The sequence below is a fragment of the Aphelocoma coerulescens genome, chromosome 11 (genome assembly GCF_041296385.1).
Source record: "Aphelocoma coerulescens isolate FSJ_1873_10779 chromosome 11, UR_Acoe_1.0, whole genome shotgun sequence".
Lineage (NCBI taxonomy): Eukaryota > Metazoa > Chordata > Aves > Passeriformes > Corvidae > Aphelocoma > Aphelocoma coerulescens.
The window spans coordinates 1110231-1130428 of NC_091025.1; the positions used below are offsets into that span (position 1 = coordinate 1110231).

A 20198-nucleotide genomic window follows, 5' to 3' on the forward strand; every position below is an offset into this window, starting at 1 on the left:
CAGGGGAACGGCTTCCCACTGCCACAGGACAGGGGTCGAGAGGATACTGGGAAGGAATCCTTCTCACTTGAGAGTGATGCGGTCCTGGCACTTGCCCAGAGAAGCTGTGGCTACCCCATCCCTGGCAGTGTCCAAGGCCAGGTTGGACAGGGCTTGGAGCAGCCTGGGATGGTGGAAAGTGTCCCTGCCCATGCAGAGGAGGGGATTTGGATGATGCTTAAGGTCTCTTCCAGCTCAAACCCTTCCATGACTCTGATTGCCCACTTGCCCTGTGGAGGGGGCCATGGCCACACCTGCGCAGCAGGTAAAGCCTTTGAGCACCGGCAGAGCCTCACGTGCAGGAAAGGGATTTGGTTTTCTTAAAACAATTTATTATTTCAATTTTATATAAAAACCACGCAATCAACACTTGGCCACTGCTGGTTTCCCAGCTTGCGTCAAACCCTTTTCCCATGATAAAAAATACAAACCGTGACAACAGCTAAACACAGAGGTCAGGATTTCGGGAAAGCCCTTTGATTTCAGAAAGTGCCTTTCAATGAGTGCACGCTAATTACACCTGGCATGACACGGGAGGAAATCAAACCATAATCTGGGATACAGAAAAATAAAAATCTGCCTGTACATACTGTAGTAAATACAATTCCCTGTGACGGTGCATCTTTGGTCTGTTTTGATCAAGTACCTCATCCTACTTCTCCATCACCAGGTTCACGATCTGAGCCTGGTGGGAGAGCAGCTACGTGGGGCTGGGAGCATGAGGTATTTTGGAGAGCGCCAGAGAAACCCTTTTTCCCCCATGGAAAAGGGAAGAAGGAGCTGATCCTGCCCTCCACAGGTGGGAGCACCTCACTTCCAGGATGGGGAATGGACTAAACTGTTCCATGCCCTGGAGCCAAGGGGGCCAGGAAACAGCTAGACTACCCCAAAACACCCCATCCCCAGTGAGCCTGAGCTTTTCTCAGTGAGGGAGATGTGGGCACCAGGTCCAGGGGGTGTTGGATGGAGTTCGGCCACCCCGGGTAGAGACCAGCATGAGTCTGGAGAGGTGAAATGAGGTGGCAGCAGCGGGCCGGGGGTCCCTAATCGTCCTCCTCGCCGCCGCCGTAGAGCTCGGCCAGCTTGCGGAAGCGGCCGCCCCAGTCGTTGAGGTAGTCGTAGTCCTGGTCGCCGTCGGAGGCGGAGGAGTTGAGGGAGCTGAGCGAGGTGGCCTCCGAGCCGCTGCCCTCGTAGTCAAACACCAGCAGCGAGTCGTAGGGGGGGGCCGTGGGGTCCGTGTCGGCCGCCTTCAGGTTCTGGGGGAACAGAGGGGTCAGTGCCTGCGGCCCCTGTGCTGGTGTGGCAGGGACGTGTCACCCCTGGCCCCCCGGGTCAGGACTCACCTCGTCGATGAAGTTTCCGATCTCGTCGGGGTTGGCGGGGCGGGGCCGGTACTGAGGGGCGGCCATCAGCGGGGGGGCCACGTCATTGCGGATCACCTCGGGCCGGGCGTCCAGCCCCCGGTGCAGCTGGCTCAGGTCATAGTCCTGGGGGGACAGGAGGAGACAAGGCTCGAGGGACAGCCATGGGCACCGCCACCACCACTTGGTGGGCAGGGTCCAGCAGGCACAGCCATCCCACCTGGTCCTCCTCGCCACCGCCCTCCTCGTCATAGTGGTAGACATTGTCCCTCATGTCATCCTCGGGTGGGAGCAGCGGCTCCTTCACCACCTTCCTCCTCCTTGCAAAGAGCAGCAGCAGTAGCAGGAGGACTGCAGGCACAGGGACAGGGTGTCAGGGCAGCAGGGAGAGGGTGACCCGCACTCCATCCCTCCCGTCCTCGTCCCCAGGTACTCACTGAGCAGCGCCAGGATGCCCCCCAGGATGCCCAGGATGGCGGGCACGCCCATGCCACCAGAGATGAACGCTCGCCGCTCACAGTTCTTGGCTGGCCCCTCGCAGCTGCAGACCTGGGCTCGCACCGGCGTGATCTGCTCCTTGCCCTGCCCATCCAGCAGCTTCAGGAAGATGCTGTACTCGCCCGGCTCCAGCTCCTTCTTCATGCTCAGCTTCACCAGGTCTTGGTGAACCACAAAATCATTTGGGTTGGAAAAGGTCTCCAAGATTATTGAGTCCAGCCATCCCCCAGCACTGCCAAGGCCACCACTGACCCATGTCCCCAAGTGCCACATTAACATAGCTCTTAAATCCCTCCAGGGATGGGGACTCCACCACTGCCCTGGGCAGCCTGTTCCAATGCCTGACCACACTTTCCATTAATGAATTTTCCCCAATATCCAACCTAAATCTCTCCTGGCACAACTTGAGGTTGTTTCCCCTTGTCCTGTCCCTTAGGAGCAGATCCTGACCCTCACCTGGCTGCACCCTCCTGCCAGGGAGCTGTGGAGAGTGAGAAGGTCCCTCCTGAGCCTCCCCAACTCCCTCAGCCACTCCTGGTGCTCCAGCCCCTTTTCCAGCTCTGGCTTGGGAACACCCTTGGCACTGGCACAGGACTTTGCCCCGTGGCAGGTCCCCAGCCTAGTGCCCACTGCAGGGCCCAGCACCAGAGCAGGTGGCACCCACCTGGTGGAGTCACCCTGGCAGTCCAGTTGCTGCCGGAGCCGTGCATCAGCTCTGCCCTGAAGGGGAAGGTGTTGGGGGGCAGGTCCTTGTCGACGATGTTCAGCGTCTGCTCCTCGGGCTGCCGGTTGCAGATGTCGAAGCTGCGGGGCTCTGGCACGGGCCCATTGTCGTTCACATCCTGGAGCAGGAGGAGCAGTGTCCCCGTGCCGGTGGCATCGTGTGGTGATCCTGTGGGACTGAGAGTCAGCAAGGCACCCAGGGAGGGGCCTGGACCCCACAGGGGGACATGGAAGTGGGCAGGGGGGCAGCAGCTGGACACCCTCACCATTGTCCACGGCCAGGACGATGGCCTTGTAGGTGCTGTTGATGACATGCGCTGCCTCCCGGTCCAGTGGTTGGGCCGCCGTGACGATGCCGTTCTCAGGGTCAATGGCCAACCACCCCGCGGGATCACTGCCCATGCGATACCTGGGGGCAGCCAGGGGTCAGCAGGGGGAGAGAAAGGGGCACATGGTGCAGCACAGCCCCTCAGACACCCTAGCAAAGGCCCTGCCACCATCACCCTCCACTCACGTGATTTTCTGGCTCTGGTCCTTGTCGGGGTCCTGGGCCGTGTAAGAGGTAACCTGGTATCCCACTGGCACATCCTCCATCACCTCCACCTGCTTGACTGGGGGTATGAAGATGGGGGCTTCATTCACATCCTTGACCAGCACCAGGACACTGGCCGTGGCAGGATTCAGGGCCACGGTGAAGGGGACCTCGTTCTCCACCGACACCACGAGCTTGTACCGGTTCTGGGTCTCATAATCCAGGCCCTGAGGGTGGGAGAGAAACCGGGTAGTGCCAGAAGGGAGTCAGCTGGTGCTGAGGCACCCATGTGGCAGCAGGACCCACCTTGGCAGTTTTCAGGAGCCCATCGTTGGTTTTGGGGTCAGTGGTGATCTCGAAGTCGCCCTGCGGGTCCCCGCTCTGGATACGGTAGACGGCATGCCAGGCCGGAGAGCCTGGCAGGTCCTGGTCCGTCACATGCAGCCGGGCCACCAGCACCCCCACCTCGTTCTCGTTCACTGACTCCTCATACTGTAAAATGAGACAGGGATGGTCACCTGTGTGGCCCCAGGCACCCCAGCTGGGGGCTCGTGCTATGATGCCCGGGAGGGCAGCGGCTGGGGCTGGCTGGTACCATGGCAGGGTTGAAGACGGGAGGATTGTCGTTGGCATCGGTGACTTTGATGATGGCGGTGGCAGTGTTGGTCAGGCCAGTGCCCTCCTGGTCCGCAGCCTGGATGATCAGCGTGTAGTTGGGAGTGGTCTGCAGGGCAAAATCACCCCAGTTAGGGCTGGGGTGGGGACTGGGGTGTTCCCCTCCTCCAGGCATCGCCTGCCTGCTCCTCCACTCTTCTTTAGCCTCGCTCTTCCGTGCTGGTGCAGAGGCAGCTTATGTCCCAGCTGCCCACCCGAGGGGCTGGCACTGCACCCACTCCAGGGCTCAGCAAGGCTGGGGGTGCCTGGAGTGTCCCCAGCACAGCTCCTGGTGGGCTCGAGGCTGCAGACACCCCTACAGCCAGGGACAGTGACCCAGGGATGGCACATCCCAAAACCAGATGGACCCCAGGGCTCCAGCATCTCCTTTCTCCCCATGGCACATCCCACTGTGGAGTTGCCACACGTTCCCCTGGGCCGTGGCAAGGTGCCCACCTCCCGGTCCAGTCCTGTGCCAATGACACTGATGATGCCCTTCTCAGCATTGATGGTGAACATCTGCTGTGCACCCTTGGGCTCCTCGCTGAGGATGGAGTAGCCGATGATGCCGTTGTTCACGTTGATCCCATCATCTGCATCCGTGGCGTTCACGGTCATCACGGACGTGCCTGGACACGAGGACAAGCCAGGGAGATTTTATCACGGGACAGAATCCACTGGACACCCTGGCACTGCTCCCGCTCAGGGCTCTGCGTGGTCCTGGCTCAGAGTCCCCCACGTACCCGGCTTTGCATTCTCCTCAATGTAGCCAACAAAGACTTGCTGGGTGAAGACGGGCCGGTTGTCGTTCTGGTCAGTGACGGTGATGATGATCTCCATGGGATCCTCCACAGGCTGCCCGTTGGCTGACACGGCGTGGGAGTAGAGCTGCAAGGGCACAGTCAGTGTGTGTGCAGCCCCCAGGACCGTCCCCGTCCCACCACAGACCCCCCCTCACTCACCACATATTTATCCTTCTGCTCCCGGTCCAGGGGTTTCGTCACCTCCAGCCACCCTGTCTCCCGCTCGATGATGAAGACACCCACGGGGATGGTGTCCGCTCCCTGCCCCGTGATGCTGTAGAAAACCTTCGTCTCCTTGTCCTTGTTGGATTTGATCTGGCAGCGAGGCAGGAAGAAGGGGGTGGAGACATGTCCCAGCACTCTGGGGACACCCCGGACCCTGCCTGGTCCCTGTGGGGACACGTACCTGCACCAGCTTCTTGGGGAAAGGCCCCCGCTCATTCTCGGGGCAGTTGATGGGGGGGATGACCCAGTCCCTCTTCTGCCGCCGGAGGCCGTGTCCATGCTCCGGGAAAATCAGCATGTCGGGTACTGTGTCCTGTTGGGACAGTGGCTCTGCTCAGTGCCAGCCCCTTGCTGAGCCCTCTGCACCAGGGACAGGGGCTGCTGGGACCCCAGGGAGTGGGTCTGTCCTTTACCTGCTGCATCCGCTCGTGGTGTCGGTGCTGGTGCCGCCGGCGGCGCAGGATCACCTTGGCCAAATGCTTCTTGCCCACAGCGTCCCAGGTGTGCACAGCGAAGGCGATCTTCCCCCGCTGGAGCTGCAGGGGCCGGGTGGCAGAGATGACACCATCCCTGCTCACCTTGAAGCGCGTGTCGTCGGAGAGGAAGGCGGCACGGTGCGACTCACCACAGTCCACAAAGCTCACTGGGGACAAGGGACTGAGTGGCAGGAGGTTCTGGGGACATGGGCACATGCAGCACAGCCACACTCCAGCAGCATGGGGTGTGGGGTCACAGCAGTGGTGGGGATGCTCCACACACAGTGAGACATGCCCTGCCAGGATTCCACCGGTGCACGACACACAGTGCATCCCTGTCTTGGCTTTGGTCCAGGATGGGACATGGCAGGAGCTGCTGTGCCATGGGATCCTTGCCGGACAGTGACAATGGAGCAAGTAGCACTTGGCACAGCACATCCCTGTTCCCAGCACCATGTATGGTATGGCACCGGGCACAGCACATCCCCACATGGGTGTATCCCTGTGGCACAGTGTGTCCCCAAGCATGGCGTGTCACCACCACTGTGCTTCTCCAGCTGCTTTTCCAATAAAAGCAAGGGCAGCAGTCACTCACCTACACTGGCACCCAGTGCCCTGGCAGCCAGGCCCCCAGCCTGCCCAGGCAGCCCCGGGACCCCCAACCCCAGGGAGAGCGGCCAGGCGGGGTCCCGATGTCACTAGCTGGGGTCCCGGCTGGGCGCGGCGGAGCCATGAGGCAGCGGTCAGCCGGCATCACATGAGCGGGGCCGCGCGGCCACAGCTCCCGAACAAACGCCCTTTGTCTGCGACAGAGCTGTTGGAGCCAGCGGCACCGAGGCTCCGGAGCCAGCACTGCCACCATCGCCCCGGCGTGACCCGCGCCTCGGCAAGGGGCCGTGCGGGGCCGTGCTGGGCTGGGCACGGCCGCACGGAACGGGGCCCGCGGGGTTTCGTCAGCCCGCCAGCAGCCCAGGAATCCGGGCTGGCTGTGGGATGGAGGGTGAGCGATCGCTGCCCCCCTGCCCACCACGGTGTCCCCGACCCGGCCCAGGAGGAGCCACCGGCACGATGCCAGCCCCGCTCAGCCCCACGGCGGGACCCCCGGCCAGGGCTGGGGAGCCGGTGGGGCCGGCCGGGCAGGAACGTGCCGGGGCAGGCGGGAAGCAGAGGCGGCCGCGGGCACGGAGCTCGGCCCTGGCCCGGGGCCCCGTGGGAGCAGCGAGGGGCAGCACGAAGCCCCCAGCCCCACACTGGGTGCGATGAGTGCTCGGTGCTCAGCCCGCACGCGGTTCAATGAGGGTGCTCAGAGCCCGCTCCCCCTTTCCCGCTCTCCCCCCTTCCAACTCCCCCCCCTTCCCACCTGGCTATGCACAACCTGTTTTTCCAGCTTGGCTGAAGGAGGGCTGTCCCCAGCCTTCCTCTCCCCGGGGCTGGGAGCTGGGGGGGGTGAAGGGGGGGGCCCTCTCCTGGGAATGATGGGGGTGGGAGAAAAGGAGAGCTCAGGGAGTCCCACAGGGGGTTCCCCCCACTTCCACTCCCCCCCCCACCACCTACAGGGCACTGGGACAACCAGACTCTGGTGCGACCAGGCTGCCAAACAGGGTGTGGGGCTGAGACCCCACACAGGGGAACAGGGCAGCCCCCCAAAGCCACCTCATGTCCTGTGAGGACTCAGTGGGGCTGGGCACAGGCAGAGCAGGGTGTCACCATCCCTGCAGTGCCACCACCCCACGTGTTGCACACGCGCAGCAGCGTCAGGGCGGGGGGCTCACCCCAGGGTGAAGGTGCTGCAGGTGACACGTCCCACTGACGTCACCCGAGTTTCGCTGTGACTTCAGACTCTCAAGGTTTCTCCACCCAGAGCTGACGGGGATTGTCCCAGCCCCCACCACATCCCCACTACCCCAGAGCCCCCCGACCCACAGAGCAGAGCCCTGGTGACGCCGCGGCCCCCGCGCAGGTGTTGCTGTTCACCGCCCCGGCGCCGCGCGGGGCCTGTCTGGGCCTGCTGGAGGGAAAACACCGCGCTCAACTCACCAAGCTAATTACAGGCCGGCTCGTCAGCCTGGCCGTGAGCTTTGGGGTGCTCTGTGGCCCAGCATGGCCTGGCACCCACCAGGCTCGGCCACCCCATGGCTGGCATTGCGGTGGCACAGCTCTGAATCACTGGGTGCCACACAGGCCTCAAGGGCAGATGGCCCCTTCCTTCCTCCTACGCCCTGACTGTGCCCGGAACCCAAAACTGAAAGTGCTGGTGCCAGGACAGAGGATTTCCCGCAGGTCCCAGTACTGCAGGGAAGTCATAGGCCTGGCCGTCACCCTGGTATCAGGCCCAGCCCTCACGGACATTGGCTTCTGCACGTTAATGATCAACCAAAAGGCAAACAAACACAATTCCTGGGGTATGGCGTAGAGTCCAATTCCTGGCTCTCCCAGGTGAAGCCGTTACAGAGCTGAGGATGTTTGGGAGCCCCTGGTTCGGCTCTGTCCCTGCCCAGCCACCCTGGCACACACACCACAGTGCCAGCACCACTCTCAGCCATGAACTGGTGCAGATGGTAATGGCCACTGCGCAGCCCCAGAGCCCACAGAGTCCTTTTTGGGGACCGCAGAGTGGCAGCAGGTGCCCAGCACACGGATCCCCAGTGCCCCCTTGTCACACCAGAACAGGGCTTTGGTGACAGCATAGTGGGACACCGATGTCCCCAAAAGCCTAGGAGCCCATCGTGGTGCCTGTCCCCATGCCAAGAGCTGCCCTGGGGGCCTACACTGAGGGTCCAAAGGGGGGCTCACCCTGGTGAACCCTGGGTGCCAGGTGAGGCTTGGGGCAGGGCAGGCGCCTGCGTGCCCCACACCCCAACCTGCCGGCCCCAACAGGTCTGCGGTGCCTGAGTCAGCGCCGCCCGCGCCGGCGCACCCCGGGGAGCGGCTCCCGCTGCCCCCGCGCCACGACGCCCTCTCACCATGCCAGGACCACTGGTGCCCGCGCTGGGACCACCGTGGCCCTCAGCGTGGCCCCACCGCTGCATGTGGACACACCACCACGGCTCTGTCCCCTGTGCCACCTGCCACCACAGTAAGCCTGTCCCCACCGCCATGGCACTGTCCCCACCGCCATGGCACCACCCCAATGGCACCCTCCCCACTGCCACAGCCCTGTCCCCACGGCCACGCTGGCATCGCTCGGGCACGGAGCCACGGCTTCATGTCCCCCTTTGCCCGCCCCTGTCCCACAACCCCCCTGTACCCATAGTCCCGTCCCCGCAGCCACCCTGTCCTCCACACCCGCTTGTCTCCGTGTCCTTACCTCGTCCCAGTGCCCGTCCTGCCGCCACGCTGTCCCGCGGCACCGTCAGAGCGAAGTTCTCGGCGGTGAAGCCGGGCTGGCACGACGCTGCCCGCTGGCACAGCCGCTGCCCGCTCTGCCCAGAGAGAGACGTTAGCACCGGGCAGGGTCCCGAGCAGGGTCCCGCTGCCCCGGGCAGGGTCCTGCCGTCCCATTCCGTGGCTCACCTGGAGCAGGAACAAGAGGAGGCAGAGCGGAACCGAGCAGCCCGCCCGCCGCCCCATGGCCGGTGCCGGTGCCGGTGCCGGTGCCGGTTGGTGCCGGAGGGATCGGGAGCTGCCGCCGCGGAGTCGCAGGTGCGTCCGGTCCCCTCCCGATCCCGCCCCGCAGGTGTCGACCCCGCCGGGAACCGCCCCGTCCCGCCCCGACGGGAGGCGGTCCCGCCCCGCCCGCACGCGGGACCCCGGTACTCCCGGTACCCCCTACGCCCAGTATCCCGGTACCCCCCACGATACTGCTGGGGTACTTCTCCCGCGGTCCCTGCTACCGTGGTACCCCCGTTACCGCTTCAGCCCCCGGTACCCCCAGCCCACCACCAGCCCCCAGTACCCCCAACATCCCTGGTGCTCTGCCCGTCCCGCGTACCCCCGGCTCCCCGTGCCCCTGATATTCCCAACTGCAGCCACAGAGCCCCCGGGCTTTCCTTGCCTCTCCCGTCCAGGGCTGTGGGAGCAGTGGGTGTTGGTGGGTGACAGGAGCCAGGAGTACCCCAGGGTGTCCCCACGCCACAGCCCCACAGGTCCCGGCTCTGCAGTGGGGGCAAACATCGTACCCAGGGACCCCCGGGCAGGAAGGGCCCCTCAGGATGCTGCAGGCCCTGGCTTCCCCCATACCCCTCTGTCCCAAAGCACTGCATAGCTGGGGGTGACCCCATGGAAAGGGACCCCCAGGGATCCCCAGTACCACCAGCTGCCCCCATCCCACACCTGTCAGGAGCTGATCCTGGAGCCAGTGGGAGACCCCCAGAGCTCAGGGTCCTGCCAGGGCCAGAGGCTGCTGTGCCCACCCATGCTAGCACCCATGGTCATCTCAGGGGGTTGGGGTGGCAGCCTGGGGGCTGCAGGGCTCTGGCTGCCCAGGCCAGGAGGGATTTAGCACCAGGAATGCCCAATGTCACCAGTGTCACCCCATGGAGGAGAGATTGGCGGTCAGTGCCCTGCCCATGCCCATCAGCATCCCTTTTGGACAAGGACACCCTGGGGGGGGCATGGGCATTGCCCCTGCATGGGTGACACTGCAGCTGTGCCATAGGTTCCACACTGGGGTGAACAAGGGGGGACAGGGCTGGGGAGGGGTCACTGCAGGGCTGGGCGCAGCACTGACTTCCAGGGCACAAAGTGACACAGAGCCTGGAGCGTCTAAAAAAACCAAATCCTTTATTAAAACTGACCCAGCTCCCATCCCCTCATCCGCAGCATCACACGCCGTCATTCCATACCTTAAAAAATAGATAATAACCACAAAATCGCAGGCGAGGAGGTGAGGGGGCTGCGCTGGGGTGGGGGGGCATGGCGGGGGAACCCCCAAGGCACAAAAGCAGCAATAAGGCGGGGGCAGCGGGCCGGGGGTCCCTAATCGTCCTCCTCGCCGCCGCCGTAGAGCTCGGCCAGCTTGCGGAAGCGGCCGCCCCAGTCGTTGAGGTAGTCGTAGTCCTGGTCGCCGTCGGAGGCGGAGGAGTTGAGGGAGCTGAGCGAGGTGGCCTCCGAGCCGCTGCCCTCGTAGTCAAACACCAGCAGCGAGTCGTAGGGGGGGGCCGTGGGGTCCGTGTCGGCCGCCTTCAGGTTCTGGGGGAACAGAGGGGTCAGTGCCTGCGGCCCCTGTGCTGTCACCCCCTAGGCTCTTCAGGTCAGGACTCACCTCCTCGATGAAGGTGCCGATGTCATCAGGGTTGGCGGGGCGGGGCCGGTACTGGGGGGCTGGCAGGAGGGTAGGGGCCACATCATTGCGGATCACCTCGGGCCGGGCATCCAGCCCCCGGTGCAGCTGCCGCAGGTCATAATTCTGGGGACACACACGTGGAGAGGGGCAGTCAGGTTGTCCACGCTGTCCACCAACCCCCTCACCCCCACACCCACCTGGTCCTCCTCGCCGCCACCCTCCTCCCCGTAGTAGAAGATGTTGTCCCTTGTGTCATCCTCGGGCAGCAGCAGCGGCTCCTTTGTCACCTTCCTCCTCCTCACGAAGAGCAGCAGCAGCAGCAGGATGACTGCGGGGAAGAGTTCCATCAGCGGGGACATGTGTCCCCCACTGTGCCCAGGGCAGGGGTGTCCCCAGAGCCCCCAGGACCCCCAGGATCCCCACTCACGCAGCAGGGCCAGCAGCGCGCCCAATGTGGCGAGGACAAAGGGCAGGGCAGTGACAGGCTGGGGTCTCTGGGGACAGCCCTGTGCCAGCCCCTCGCAGGCGCAGACCCGTGCGGTGACAATGGTCACTTGGGCTCTGCCCGGCTGGTCCAGCAGCCGCAGGTACACGCTGTAGGTGTCCGGCTCCAGCGGTGCCACCAGCTGCAGTGTCACTGTGTCACCTGTGGGAGATGGGGGGCTCATGGAGGAAGCACCAGGAATGCAGCCATGGCACAGCTGCCTCTGCCGAGAACCCCCCACATTATCTTCAGCCCCACTGCAATACCTGTGTCCCCCACCTCCACAGCCCAGCTGTCCCCCGAGCCGTGGGTGAGCTCAGCACGGAAGGGGCCCGTGTTGGGGGGCAGGTCCCGGTCGGTGACGGTGAGGAGCTGGGGCTGGGGACTGCGCTGGCAGACAGTGACGTCCCGTGGCTCGGCCTCAGGGCCATTGTCATTCACGTCGAGCAGGGTGAGGAGCAGCGTGCCCGTGCCCGTGGCTGGCGGTGAGCCTGGTGGGGACAATTTTGGAGTGAGGACCCCAAACCCAGGACTCTCATGGGGACATGGGTGACTGAGCAGGCATGGGGACAGGGGGTGCCTCAAAACCAAGACTTTTCCAGGGACAGAGACTCTCTGGGCAACGGTGGGTACAGTGAGGAGTGATGCTGGAGGGGGAAGTCCCAAACCCAGGATCCTCACGGGGCAGGGGTGGGGCTGGGCAGCCCCTGCACTGCTCCATGCTGGAGCTGGGATGTGTTTCCTGGTGATGGCAGCACGTGCCCCTCACGCGGGAGGGGGAACAAGGGCTCTTTCATGTCCCTCACCATCATCCACGGCCAGCAGCACAGCCATGTAGGTGCTGTTCTTGACGAACGGGGACTCGCGGTCCAGGTGGTCCCGCGCGGTCACCAGGCCATTCTCGGGGTGCACAGCCAGCCAGCCCGCCGGGTCGTGCCCCACCAGGTACCTGGGGGGCACAGGGGAGCTGGTGCTGCAGCGAGGGGCAGCGGAGACCCCCCAAACCTCCACTCCAACCCTGTCCCTGCTCACTTGATCCTCTGGCCCTGTGCCTTGTCAGGGTCCTGGGCCGTGCAGGCGGTGAGGGTCTGCCCCGGGGGCACATCCTCTGACACCGTGGCCAGCTGCACCGGCGGCATGAACACCGGGGCCTCATTGACATCCTCCACAGTGACTGTCACCGTAGCAGTGGCCATCGGCAGCTTCACAACAAAGGGGACCTCATTGGCCACTGCCACGTGGAGCACGAACTGCTGCTTGGCCTCGTAGTCCAGACCCTGGGAGAGGGGGAGACATGGGCAGTGAGAGGGGGACAGGCAGGACCCCACTGTGGGTAGCGATGGGGCGACATGGGGGTGACACAGACCTTGGCAGTGCGGAGGATGCCCTCATTGGTGGCAGGGTCAGTGGTGATGGCAAAGGCACCCCCGTCGTTGCCGCGCAGGATGGAGTAGACAGCTCGCCACGCTGGCGTGCCGGGCTCGTCCAGGTCGGTGACAGCCAGCCGGGCCACCTCCCGCCCAGCCACGTTCTCTGGCACGGCCGCCTCGTACTGCGGGTCAGGGGCACCATCAGCACGACAGCCCAGTGGGCACCAGGGAGGGTCACACCCAGCAGGGGGGCCCACGTTACCGTTTTGGGGTCAAACTCAGGGGCATTGTCATTGACATCAGCGATCTCAATGACGGCCAGCGCCGTGGTGGTCAGCCCCTCACCGTCCAGGTCAGCTGCCTGCACGGTCAGTGTGTACTCCCGCACACGCTGTGGTGGACAGACAGACAGACACCTTGTCAGCCCCTGCTTGGGGCTGGGACCCCTGTCCCACGGTGCTGCGGAGCCCACCTCCCGGTCAAGGCCACTGGCAATCACGCTGAGGGTGCCAGTGGCCCGGTTGACGGTGAACATTTGGGGATGGGGCTCCCGTGGCTCCTGGCTGAGGATGGAGTAGGCGATGACACCATTGTAGGTCTCCACTGCATCATCCGCATCTGTGGCTGTCACCTGCATGACGGAGGTGCCTGGGGATGTGGATGCCTGGGTAAGTGGGCTGCTGGGGGGCACAGTGCCAGGGCTGTGCCCAAGGAATATGGCAGGTGGGATGCAGAGCTTCCCAGGGGTCCTACCTGGCAGGGCTCCCTCTGGCACAGAGCCCCTGAACACCTCCTGCGTGAACTGGGGCTTGTTGTCATTCTGGTCTGTCACTGTCACGATGATCTCCATCGGCTCCTCCACTGGCTTCCCGTTCTCAGACACGGCGTGGGAGAAGAGCTGCAGGGTGGGGTGTGAGTGGGGGGCCTGGCAGAGCACCCCAACACCTCCCCAGTGTCCCCTGGCAAGGACCTACGTGGTATTTGTCGATGTTTTCACGGTCCAGCGGCTGTGTCACCTTCATCCAGCCTGACTCCTTCTCAATGGTGAAGATGCCCTCGGGCGGGGCATCCGCTCCCTGCCCTGTGATGCTGTAGAAGATCTTGGTGTCTCTGTCCCGGTTGGATTTGATCTGGGAGGACACAAAGACCAAGGAGATGGGTCAGTATCCCCCACCCCATCACACCCTGCCCCGATGCAGTGGGGATGCACCACCAGCACCCACCTCCATGCCCAGACCCCCCAGCCTCATACCTGAACCAGCTTTTTGGGGAAGGGGCCCCTCTCATTTTCAGGGACCTTGATGGGGGGGATCACCCAGTCCCTCTTCTGCCTCCTGAGAGCAGCGTGAGCCCTGGGCAGCTCCTGTGGGATGGGGGTGAGTGAAGGCACAGCCGGCCGGGGGAGAAGGGGTGGGGGATATGCGGGGCAGCGTTACCTGAGGGGAGTGCCTGCTCTCTGCGGGAATTGGGGCAGGGTCTGGCTGGCCAGCGGCATCCCGGGGGGAACCAGCACCTCGGGGGGGTATGGCGAGCGCCCTGCTCACCCCTGGCAGCCGCACGGGGCCCCCATCATCCCGCACCCCGACATCGGGCTCCTCCATCCTGTACGGCCCCGCGCAGCCTCCGGAGCTCCCTGCGAGGGTGAGGGGTCAGGGGGATGGGGGGGACCTCTCCCCCGACACCCCCGAGCCGCAACCACCAGCTCCAGGACCCCGCAATCCCCCAAAGCCCCGAGGCAGAGTGGGGTAGCGAACACCAGGAGCGGGGCAGGGAACACCGGGCGCCGCACAGGAGCGCAGTGGAAGTTTCGGTGGAAGTTTCGGCTTTGTTTCACACATGATGGGAAATTCCTGGGCGGGCAGAGCCCGGCCCCAGCCCCCTCCCGGTGTGTCACCCCCCTCGGGGCTCCCAACCCCCCGTGGCCAGAACACTGGGCACTGAATCTCCCTCCCCCGCCTCCCACGCTGCATCCCTCGTGCTGGACACAGCCCCGGCTCCGCGCCCCCCCGGGGGAAGGATTAGGGGATTAGCGGAGCTGAGCCAGCTCCGGGCGGCCGAGCGGGCCAGGGCGGGACGCGGAGCGGGGCTGGGGGGGCTGCGGAAGGCGTGGAATGGGGCAGGGAGAGCTGTGCCCCACGGCTGCTCCACGCCTGAGGGAGCGAGCCCAAGGGTGACGGTGGGGCCATGCGGGGAGCAGCAACCGTGCCCCGAGGGCAGTACCGGGGCCCCTCCCAGTCGCGATGGCCGCGATAAGGGACATTAATGGGGCTGGAGGAGCATCAGTCACCCTGGCAAGCGGGGCACGAGGAGGCCGGGGAAGCCCTCAACCCCTGTCATGGTGAGCCCCCAGCCCCGCTCCCCAGCTGTGGCACGGGTTGCTGTTCCCGCCGGAGGAGCGGGCGGCACAGGGGGTACCCCACCACATCCTCGGGGGTCCCTCCATGGAGGCCCCACAGGGCACCGTGCCCGCTGGGTGCCAAGGCGGAGCCGCACGGTCGGTGCCGGGGCCATGTGCTGCCCACGGAGGGGGGTCGCAGTGGCATGGCCAGACCCCAGCCTGTGCCCACAGCAGGGGCCTGGCAGCGCCCAGCTCCAGTCCTGGCAGGCTCAACTGATGGAAACGGGATGTGAAACGGGATGTGGTGTCCAAAGCAGGCGGAGGTCGAGGCCCCTCCCTGGCACTTACCGCCAAGGAGAGCTTTTAGTGCTCCGCGGCCATTAGACGAGCGCTGGCTCCGGCCGCCTTGCCGGGCAGCCCCAATCTCCCGGGAGCCGCTGAGCGAAGAGGGCAACGGGCCCGGGCCAAGCGCCGGCGCCGGGCCAAGAGCTGGCAGCAGCAGGACCCTGCCCACGCTCCTGCCCAGCCTCGGGCCAGACGGACCCCGCACCCCACGGCCGGAGAAGGGTGGCCCTGGGGCACCCAGCCCCATTGCCAGCCCGGCGCCGGCCACCCACCCCGCGGGGACCCAGCCCTGCTCGCAGCAGGCGCCGCATGGCTGGGCCAAAGACACTGGCATCAGCCGCCGCCAGCCCAGGGAGACCAGACGGGCACCGCCAGCCCCACGGTGCACCGCCAGCCCCACAGCCAAGCCCCACAGCCCGGGGGAGGGCGCAGCCCTACAACAAGCCCCACAGCCCGGGGCGGAGGCACAGCCCGACACGCCAGGAGCCCAACCAGCTCCGCGGCGCATCCCCACACTCGGGTACCCCCCGCCAGCCCCACAGCCGGGGCACTGCCAGGTCCTCCCGAAAAGCAACGGCCCCACCACCGGGGGCAAAGCGATCCCGATCCCGGCAGTGAGGGGGGCCCTGCCGCCCCCTCCAGTGCCCGAAGCCCCGATCCCGGCCCCGATCGCGGCCCCAGCCCGTCCCCGAGATGTTCCTGGGGTCCCGGTGCCGCCGCGCCCCGACGGTGCGAGTTACCTAGTGCGGGGAGCGGCCCGCGGCGCAGCCCCGGGAGGACGCACGGCGGGGCCGCGGAGGGGGCGGCTGCCGGCAGGAGCGGGGAGAGGAGGATGAAGATGGAGAGCGGGCAGAGCCCGGAGCGCGGCCCCCGCATGGCCCGTCCGTTGCTGCCGCCGCCGCCGCCGCTCCGGTCGCCGCCCGCCGCGTCCCGCCCCGTCCCGCCCCGCGCCGCTACGCCCCAGGTGAGGCGGCGGCCGCGCAGGTACCGCCCCGCCCCGGAGAGCGGCCCCAGCACGCCCCAGGCACCCCCCGGCAATGCCCAAGACCCCTCCATTACCTCCGGGACCCTCCTACTGAGGGTTTACCCCCTATAACGCCCCCGGCAATGCCCGTTGCACCGCGGTACCCCTCTGGAAACCTCCGGCAACCCCCGATACAACATGGCATCCCCCGATACCACCCGAGCACCCCGGGTATTCCCCTGGAACCCCACCGGCAATCCCCAGTACCCCATGTTACCTCCCAGGCACCCACCCGTCAAGATCCACTCACACCCCGGTACCCCTCGGGCACCGCCCAGTACTGGAACCTTCAATACCCGCCGGGCACACCCGGCACCGCTCTGAAATCCTCCCGTCAATCCGCAATTCCTCCCGGGAACCCTGGGGCACCTCCTGGTAACCTCCTGGAACCCCCTGGCAACCGTCGGCAATCCGCGATACCCCCCATTGACCCCTGGTCACCCCCAGTTGCCTGTCGGGCACCTCCCCGGTATGCAGCCATCGGTATCGCCCATGGCACCCCCCGGTATGGCCCGGCAATGCTCGGGCACCCCCCACTCCCCTCCGGGCACCCCCGCTCTCTCGGTGCCGCCGCCCGGTGCCCGAGCCCCGCGCCGCTGCCCCCCGGCCCCTCAGCGCAGCCCGGTGGACACGCCTGGGCATCCCGGTATCTCCGGGCACCTCCGGAGTCCTCCCACGCGTCCCTCCCGGTGTCCCCATGAACTCTGGCACCTCCCACCATCGCCCCGCAGGAACAGCCCCCCTACCCATTCCTCCGTGCCACCCCCGGCTGCCTCCTCCCCCTCTGCCGCCTATGGGTGCACTGGAACTCTCGGGGGCCCTGTGTGTGCCCCCCAGCCCACTGGAGTGGGGGTTCCCACGGCCACCGAGGGACAGTGCCCCGGGGGGTTCCTGGGCTCTGTGGTCCCCCCCAGCCTGGAGCAGCATCTCGTGTGATGGGTCCCCACCTACGGCCCCTCCCGGCCCCCCCGGGGCTGGCAGCGCTGGAAAGCCGGTACTGCTTTCCAGGCCAAGGTCACTGACGCAGCAGGGAAGGTTCCCAGCCGCCATCTGGGGGAGCAGCCAGTGCAGCCGCAGCCATGGCACCCTGCACCTTCACCGTCCTCCTTCTCCTGCTGGTGGGACCATCGCAGTGGGGCCGGGGGTGTTGCATGGCCACCCTCCAGAGGTTCTGGGCAGAGCCGTGTCCCTCCATGGCCCTGCAGCCTCGCCCTCCATCCCCCAGGACATGCTGATTTTCCCGGAGCATGGACACGGCCTCCGGCGGCAGAAGAGGGACTGGGTCATCCCCCCCATCAACTGCCCCGAGAATGAGCGGGGGCCTTTCCCCAAGAAGCTGGTGCAGGTACGTGTCCCCACAGGGACCAGGCAGGGTCCGGGGTGTCCCCAGAGTGCTGGGACATGTCTCCACCCCCTTCTTCCTGCCTCACTGCTAGATCAAATCCAACAAGGGCAAGGAGATGAAGGTTTTCTACAGCATCACGGGGCAGGGAGCGGACACCATCCCCGTGGGTGTCTTCATCATCGAGCGGGAGACAGGGTGGCTGGAGGTGACGAAACCCCTGGACCGGGAGCAGAAGGATAAATATGTGGTGAGTGAGGGGGGGTCTGTGGTGGGACGGGGACGGTCCTGGGGGCTGCACACACACTGACTGTGCCCTTGCAGCTCTACTCCCACGCCGTGTCAGCCAATGGGCAGCCCGTGGAGGATCCCATGGAGATCATCATCACCGTCACTGACCAGAACGACAACCGGCCCGTCTTCACCCAGACAGTTTACCACGGTTCTGTGCTGGAGGGAGCTGAGCCAGGTGGAACTACTGCCACCACCTGCCAGGCAGCACTAGGGTGTGTGTGACAGGACACTCAATAGCCACCTGCTCCAGGCACATCGGTGTTGCGGGTGCTGGCCACCGACGCGGACGACGCTGTGAGCTCCAACAATGGCGTTGTGAGCTACTCCATCCTGAGCCAGGTGCCGGAGCAGCCCCAGCCTGGGATGTTCACCATCGACAGCAGCTCTGGGCTAGTCTCCGTGGCCATGCTGGGGTTGGTGGCAGAGGTGAGCCCCAGACTCAGCCCCCACCGAGCTCATCCCCCACTTGTGGGTGACGCAGCCTCTTGCCACAGGCGGTCCCTGAATACACACTGGAGATCCAGGCTGCTGACCTGGGGGGAGTCGGGCTGCGAGCCACCACCACCGCCCGCATCACGGTGCAGGTAAGACACTGAGCCCCCCGGTGCCCTGGCAGTGCAGAAGGGCAGGGCGAGGCTGTGGTGAAGCCGGTGCTGGCTCCTGACAGCCCCACATGCCTGGCTGCTGCAGCACCGACACGCTCCAGGTGCTTTCCATGGTGGGAGGTGAGACTGGGATGGCAGCTGTGCTGTGGCTCCTCCTGGCCCAGTGCTCCACCTTCCCACTGGGCTCTGGGCCACCAGCCTCAGGGCCACGGCGCTGCCAGAGTCTGGGTGCCGGTGGGGCTCCTGGGCACAGCTCCCAGCGGGAAGCTGCCCGTGCCGGCTCGGCCCAGCCGGGGAGGAGCACCCGGTTCTGCGGGAGCCCTGTGCCAGAATAGCGGCATCCAGCCGCGCCAGCTCCACGGGGAGAGGCCCTGGCGCCAGGGAGGGAGGCCGGGGCCAGGGATGGCGTTTTGTGCGGTGTCACCGGCCACAGGTCCCTGGCCGAGCGGGACAAAGGCCAGCCAGGTAAGCTCGCCAGGGTGCCTCTGCGGCACCCCCGTGTCAGCCAGTGTGGGTGTCAGGCTGGCAGTGGGAGCTGCTCCTGCTCCAGGGAGGCTGCCTGGTCCTGCTGGCTGCTGGGACGCAGTCTCAAGTCATGCTCCCACCCCAGCCTGGGAGCTCCAGGAGAAGAAGGGGCCTGGCTGCCCCCAGCAGTGCTGACCTTGACACCAGACATCTCTGGAGAGCTGGGCAGGGTCAATGTCCGCCCGCACGTGACACGGTGGGCAGGCATGGGGCTGCTGGGACGGGGCTGGTCCCTCATTGGGTCCAGGCTGGCTGCTGCTGCCATGCTGAGGCCCACCAGGACAGGCAGGCGAGCAGGGAGCGCGGTGCTGCCGTAAGCACAGAGCCCTGCATCCTGGTGGGAACCAGCTGGCACCCACGCACGGTGGCTGTGGTGCCTGGGGCTGAGCACCGTAGCACGGGAACGTGGGTTCCCACATCCCAGCTCTGGGAAAGAGCGAGGTGCGGGGGCTTGACTGCAGCACAGTCAAGGTGGAGGCAGATGGTGCTGCTAGGACAGGTCCTAGCCCTGCTTCCCCCTCTGCCACAGGCTGACAGCATGTCTGAGGTGGGAAACGGCACCCTGACCACCCATGTGCTGAACACGGCCACGGGGCTGCCAGCAGCCGGCCTTGTCATCCGCCTGGCCCAGCTGCAGGAGCCAGGGACTCAGTGGACCGAGCTGGCACAGAGGTAGGACAGCTGGTGGCACTGGAATGGGGCAGGGACACTGCTGCCAGCACTCTGTGAGCTTGGCCAAAGGCTCCTGGCACAACTGGCTGCCCAGCCTGGGGTTTGCTGGTGGCAGGGCTGGTGCTTGGGGGTATGGCCAGGGCAGGTTCTGGGGGTAGGGCAGGGCTGGCTTGGTCTGGTTTCAGGCACACGGACGCGGACGGGCGCTGCCAGCCCCTCCTGGCACCAGGACAGGCCAAGGCCGGCACCTACAAGCTGCACTTTGAGACAGCTGAGTACTGGCAGGGGCTGGGGCACACCAGCTTCTACCCCTTTGTGGAGGTATGGAGTGTTGGGGAGATGGGGACAGCTGACACAGCAAGTCTGGGGGCTTGGGCCAGGCTCAAGGGGCTGCACTCCCCTGGGCCCCACTATGGGAAGGGGATTCCCATCGTTGTCTCCTTGCTCTCCCTCAGGTTGTCTTCATCATCACCGACCCAGCACAGAAGCTCCATGTCCCACTGCTGATCAGCCCCTACTCCTACACAACGTACAGGGGCAGTTAGAGGGGCACAGCCTTCCCCTGGGGACACAGGAATGATGCCACCGACACCATTAAAAGCTCCAAACAGCAACGCTTGTCTTAAAAAATTGACTTCCACTTGTGCGAGGACAGAGAGAGCCC

General features: G+C 65.5%; 3 protein-coding genes across 5 annotated transcripts; 1 reads left to right on the forward strand and 2 right to left on the reverse strand.

The window, feature by feature from the left end:
• Positions 1-349: 349 nt before the first annotated feature.
• On the reverse strand, positions 350-8973 carry CDH1 (cadherin 1). Its single transcript, XM_069026586.1, has 16 exons — positions 8825-8973; positions 8619-8733; positions 5249-5478; positions 5017-5148; positions 4770-4925; positions 4551-4695; positions 4264-4436; positions 3749-3877; positions 3460-3645; positions 3136-3380; positions 2888-3030; positions 2563-2790; positions 1838-2059; positions 1621-1751; positions 1383-1526; positions 350-1295 (listed from the first exon to the last, which is right to left on the reverse strand). Exons 1-16 carry the CDS (start codon positions 8879-8881, stop codon positions 1083-1085), a joined length of 2649 nt encoding a protein of 882 aa, XP_068882687.1. The 5' UTR covers positions 8882-8973; the 3' UTR covers positions 350-1082.
• Positions 8974-10014: 1041 nt separating this feature from the next.
• Positions 10015-16003, reverse strand: LOC138116975 (B-cadherin-like). Its single transcript, XM_069026866.1, has 15 exons — positions 15813-16003; positions 13826-14022; positions 13642-13752; positions 13364-13519; positions 13143-13287; positions 12862-13037; positions 12652-12780; positions 12386-12571; positions 12052-12296; positions 11826-11968; positions 11286-11510; positions 10963-11181; positions 10733-10863; positions 10515-10658; positions 10015-10441 (listed from the first exon to the last, which is right to left on the reverse strand). Exons 1-15 carry the CDS (start codon positions 15946-15948, stop codon positions 10229-10231), a joined length of 2556 nt encoding a protein of 851 aa, XP_068882967.1. The 5' UTR covers positions 15949-16003; the 3' UTR covers positions 10015-10228.
• Positions 16004-17106: 1103 nt separating this feature from the next.
• On the forward strand, positions 17107-20148 carry LOC138117085 (5-hydroxyisourate hydrolase-like). 3 transcript variants are annotated; one of them, XM_069027078.1, is made up of 9 exons: positions 17107-17214; positions 17322-17441; positions 17533-17688; positions 17763-17907; positions 17983-18158; positions 18227-18316; positions 19392-19534; positions 19720-19855; positions 19990-20148. In XM_069027078.1, the coding sequence occupies exons 1-9, from the start codon at positions 17176-17178 to the stop codon at positions 20077-20079; spliced, it is 1095 nt and encodes a 364-aa protein (XP_068883179.1). In that variant the 5' UTR covers positions 17107-17175; the 3' UTR covers positions 20080-20148. The 3 variants fall into 3 exon arrangements, with proteins under 3 accessions (XP_068883179.1, XP_068883180.1, XP_068883181.1); XM_069027079.1 differs by lacking the exon at positions 19720-19855; XM_069027080.1 differs by lacking the exons at positions 17107-17214; positions 17322-17441; positions 17533-17688; ... (1 more) ...; positions 17983-18158; positions 18227-18316 and adding an exon at positions 18529-18802.
• Positions 20149-20198: the final 50 nt, after the last annotated feature.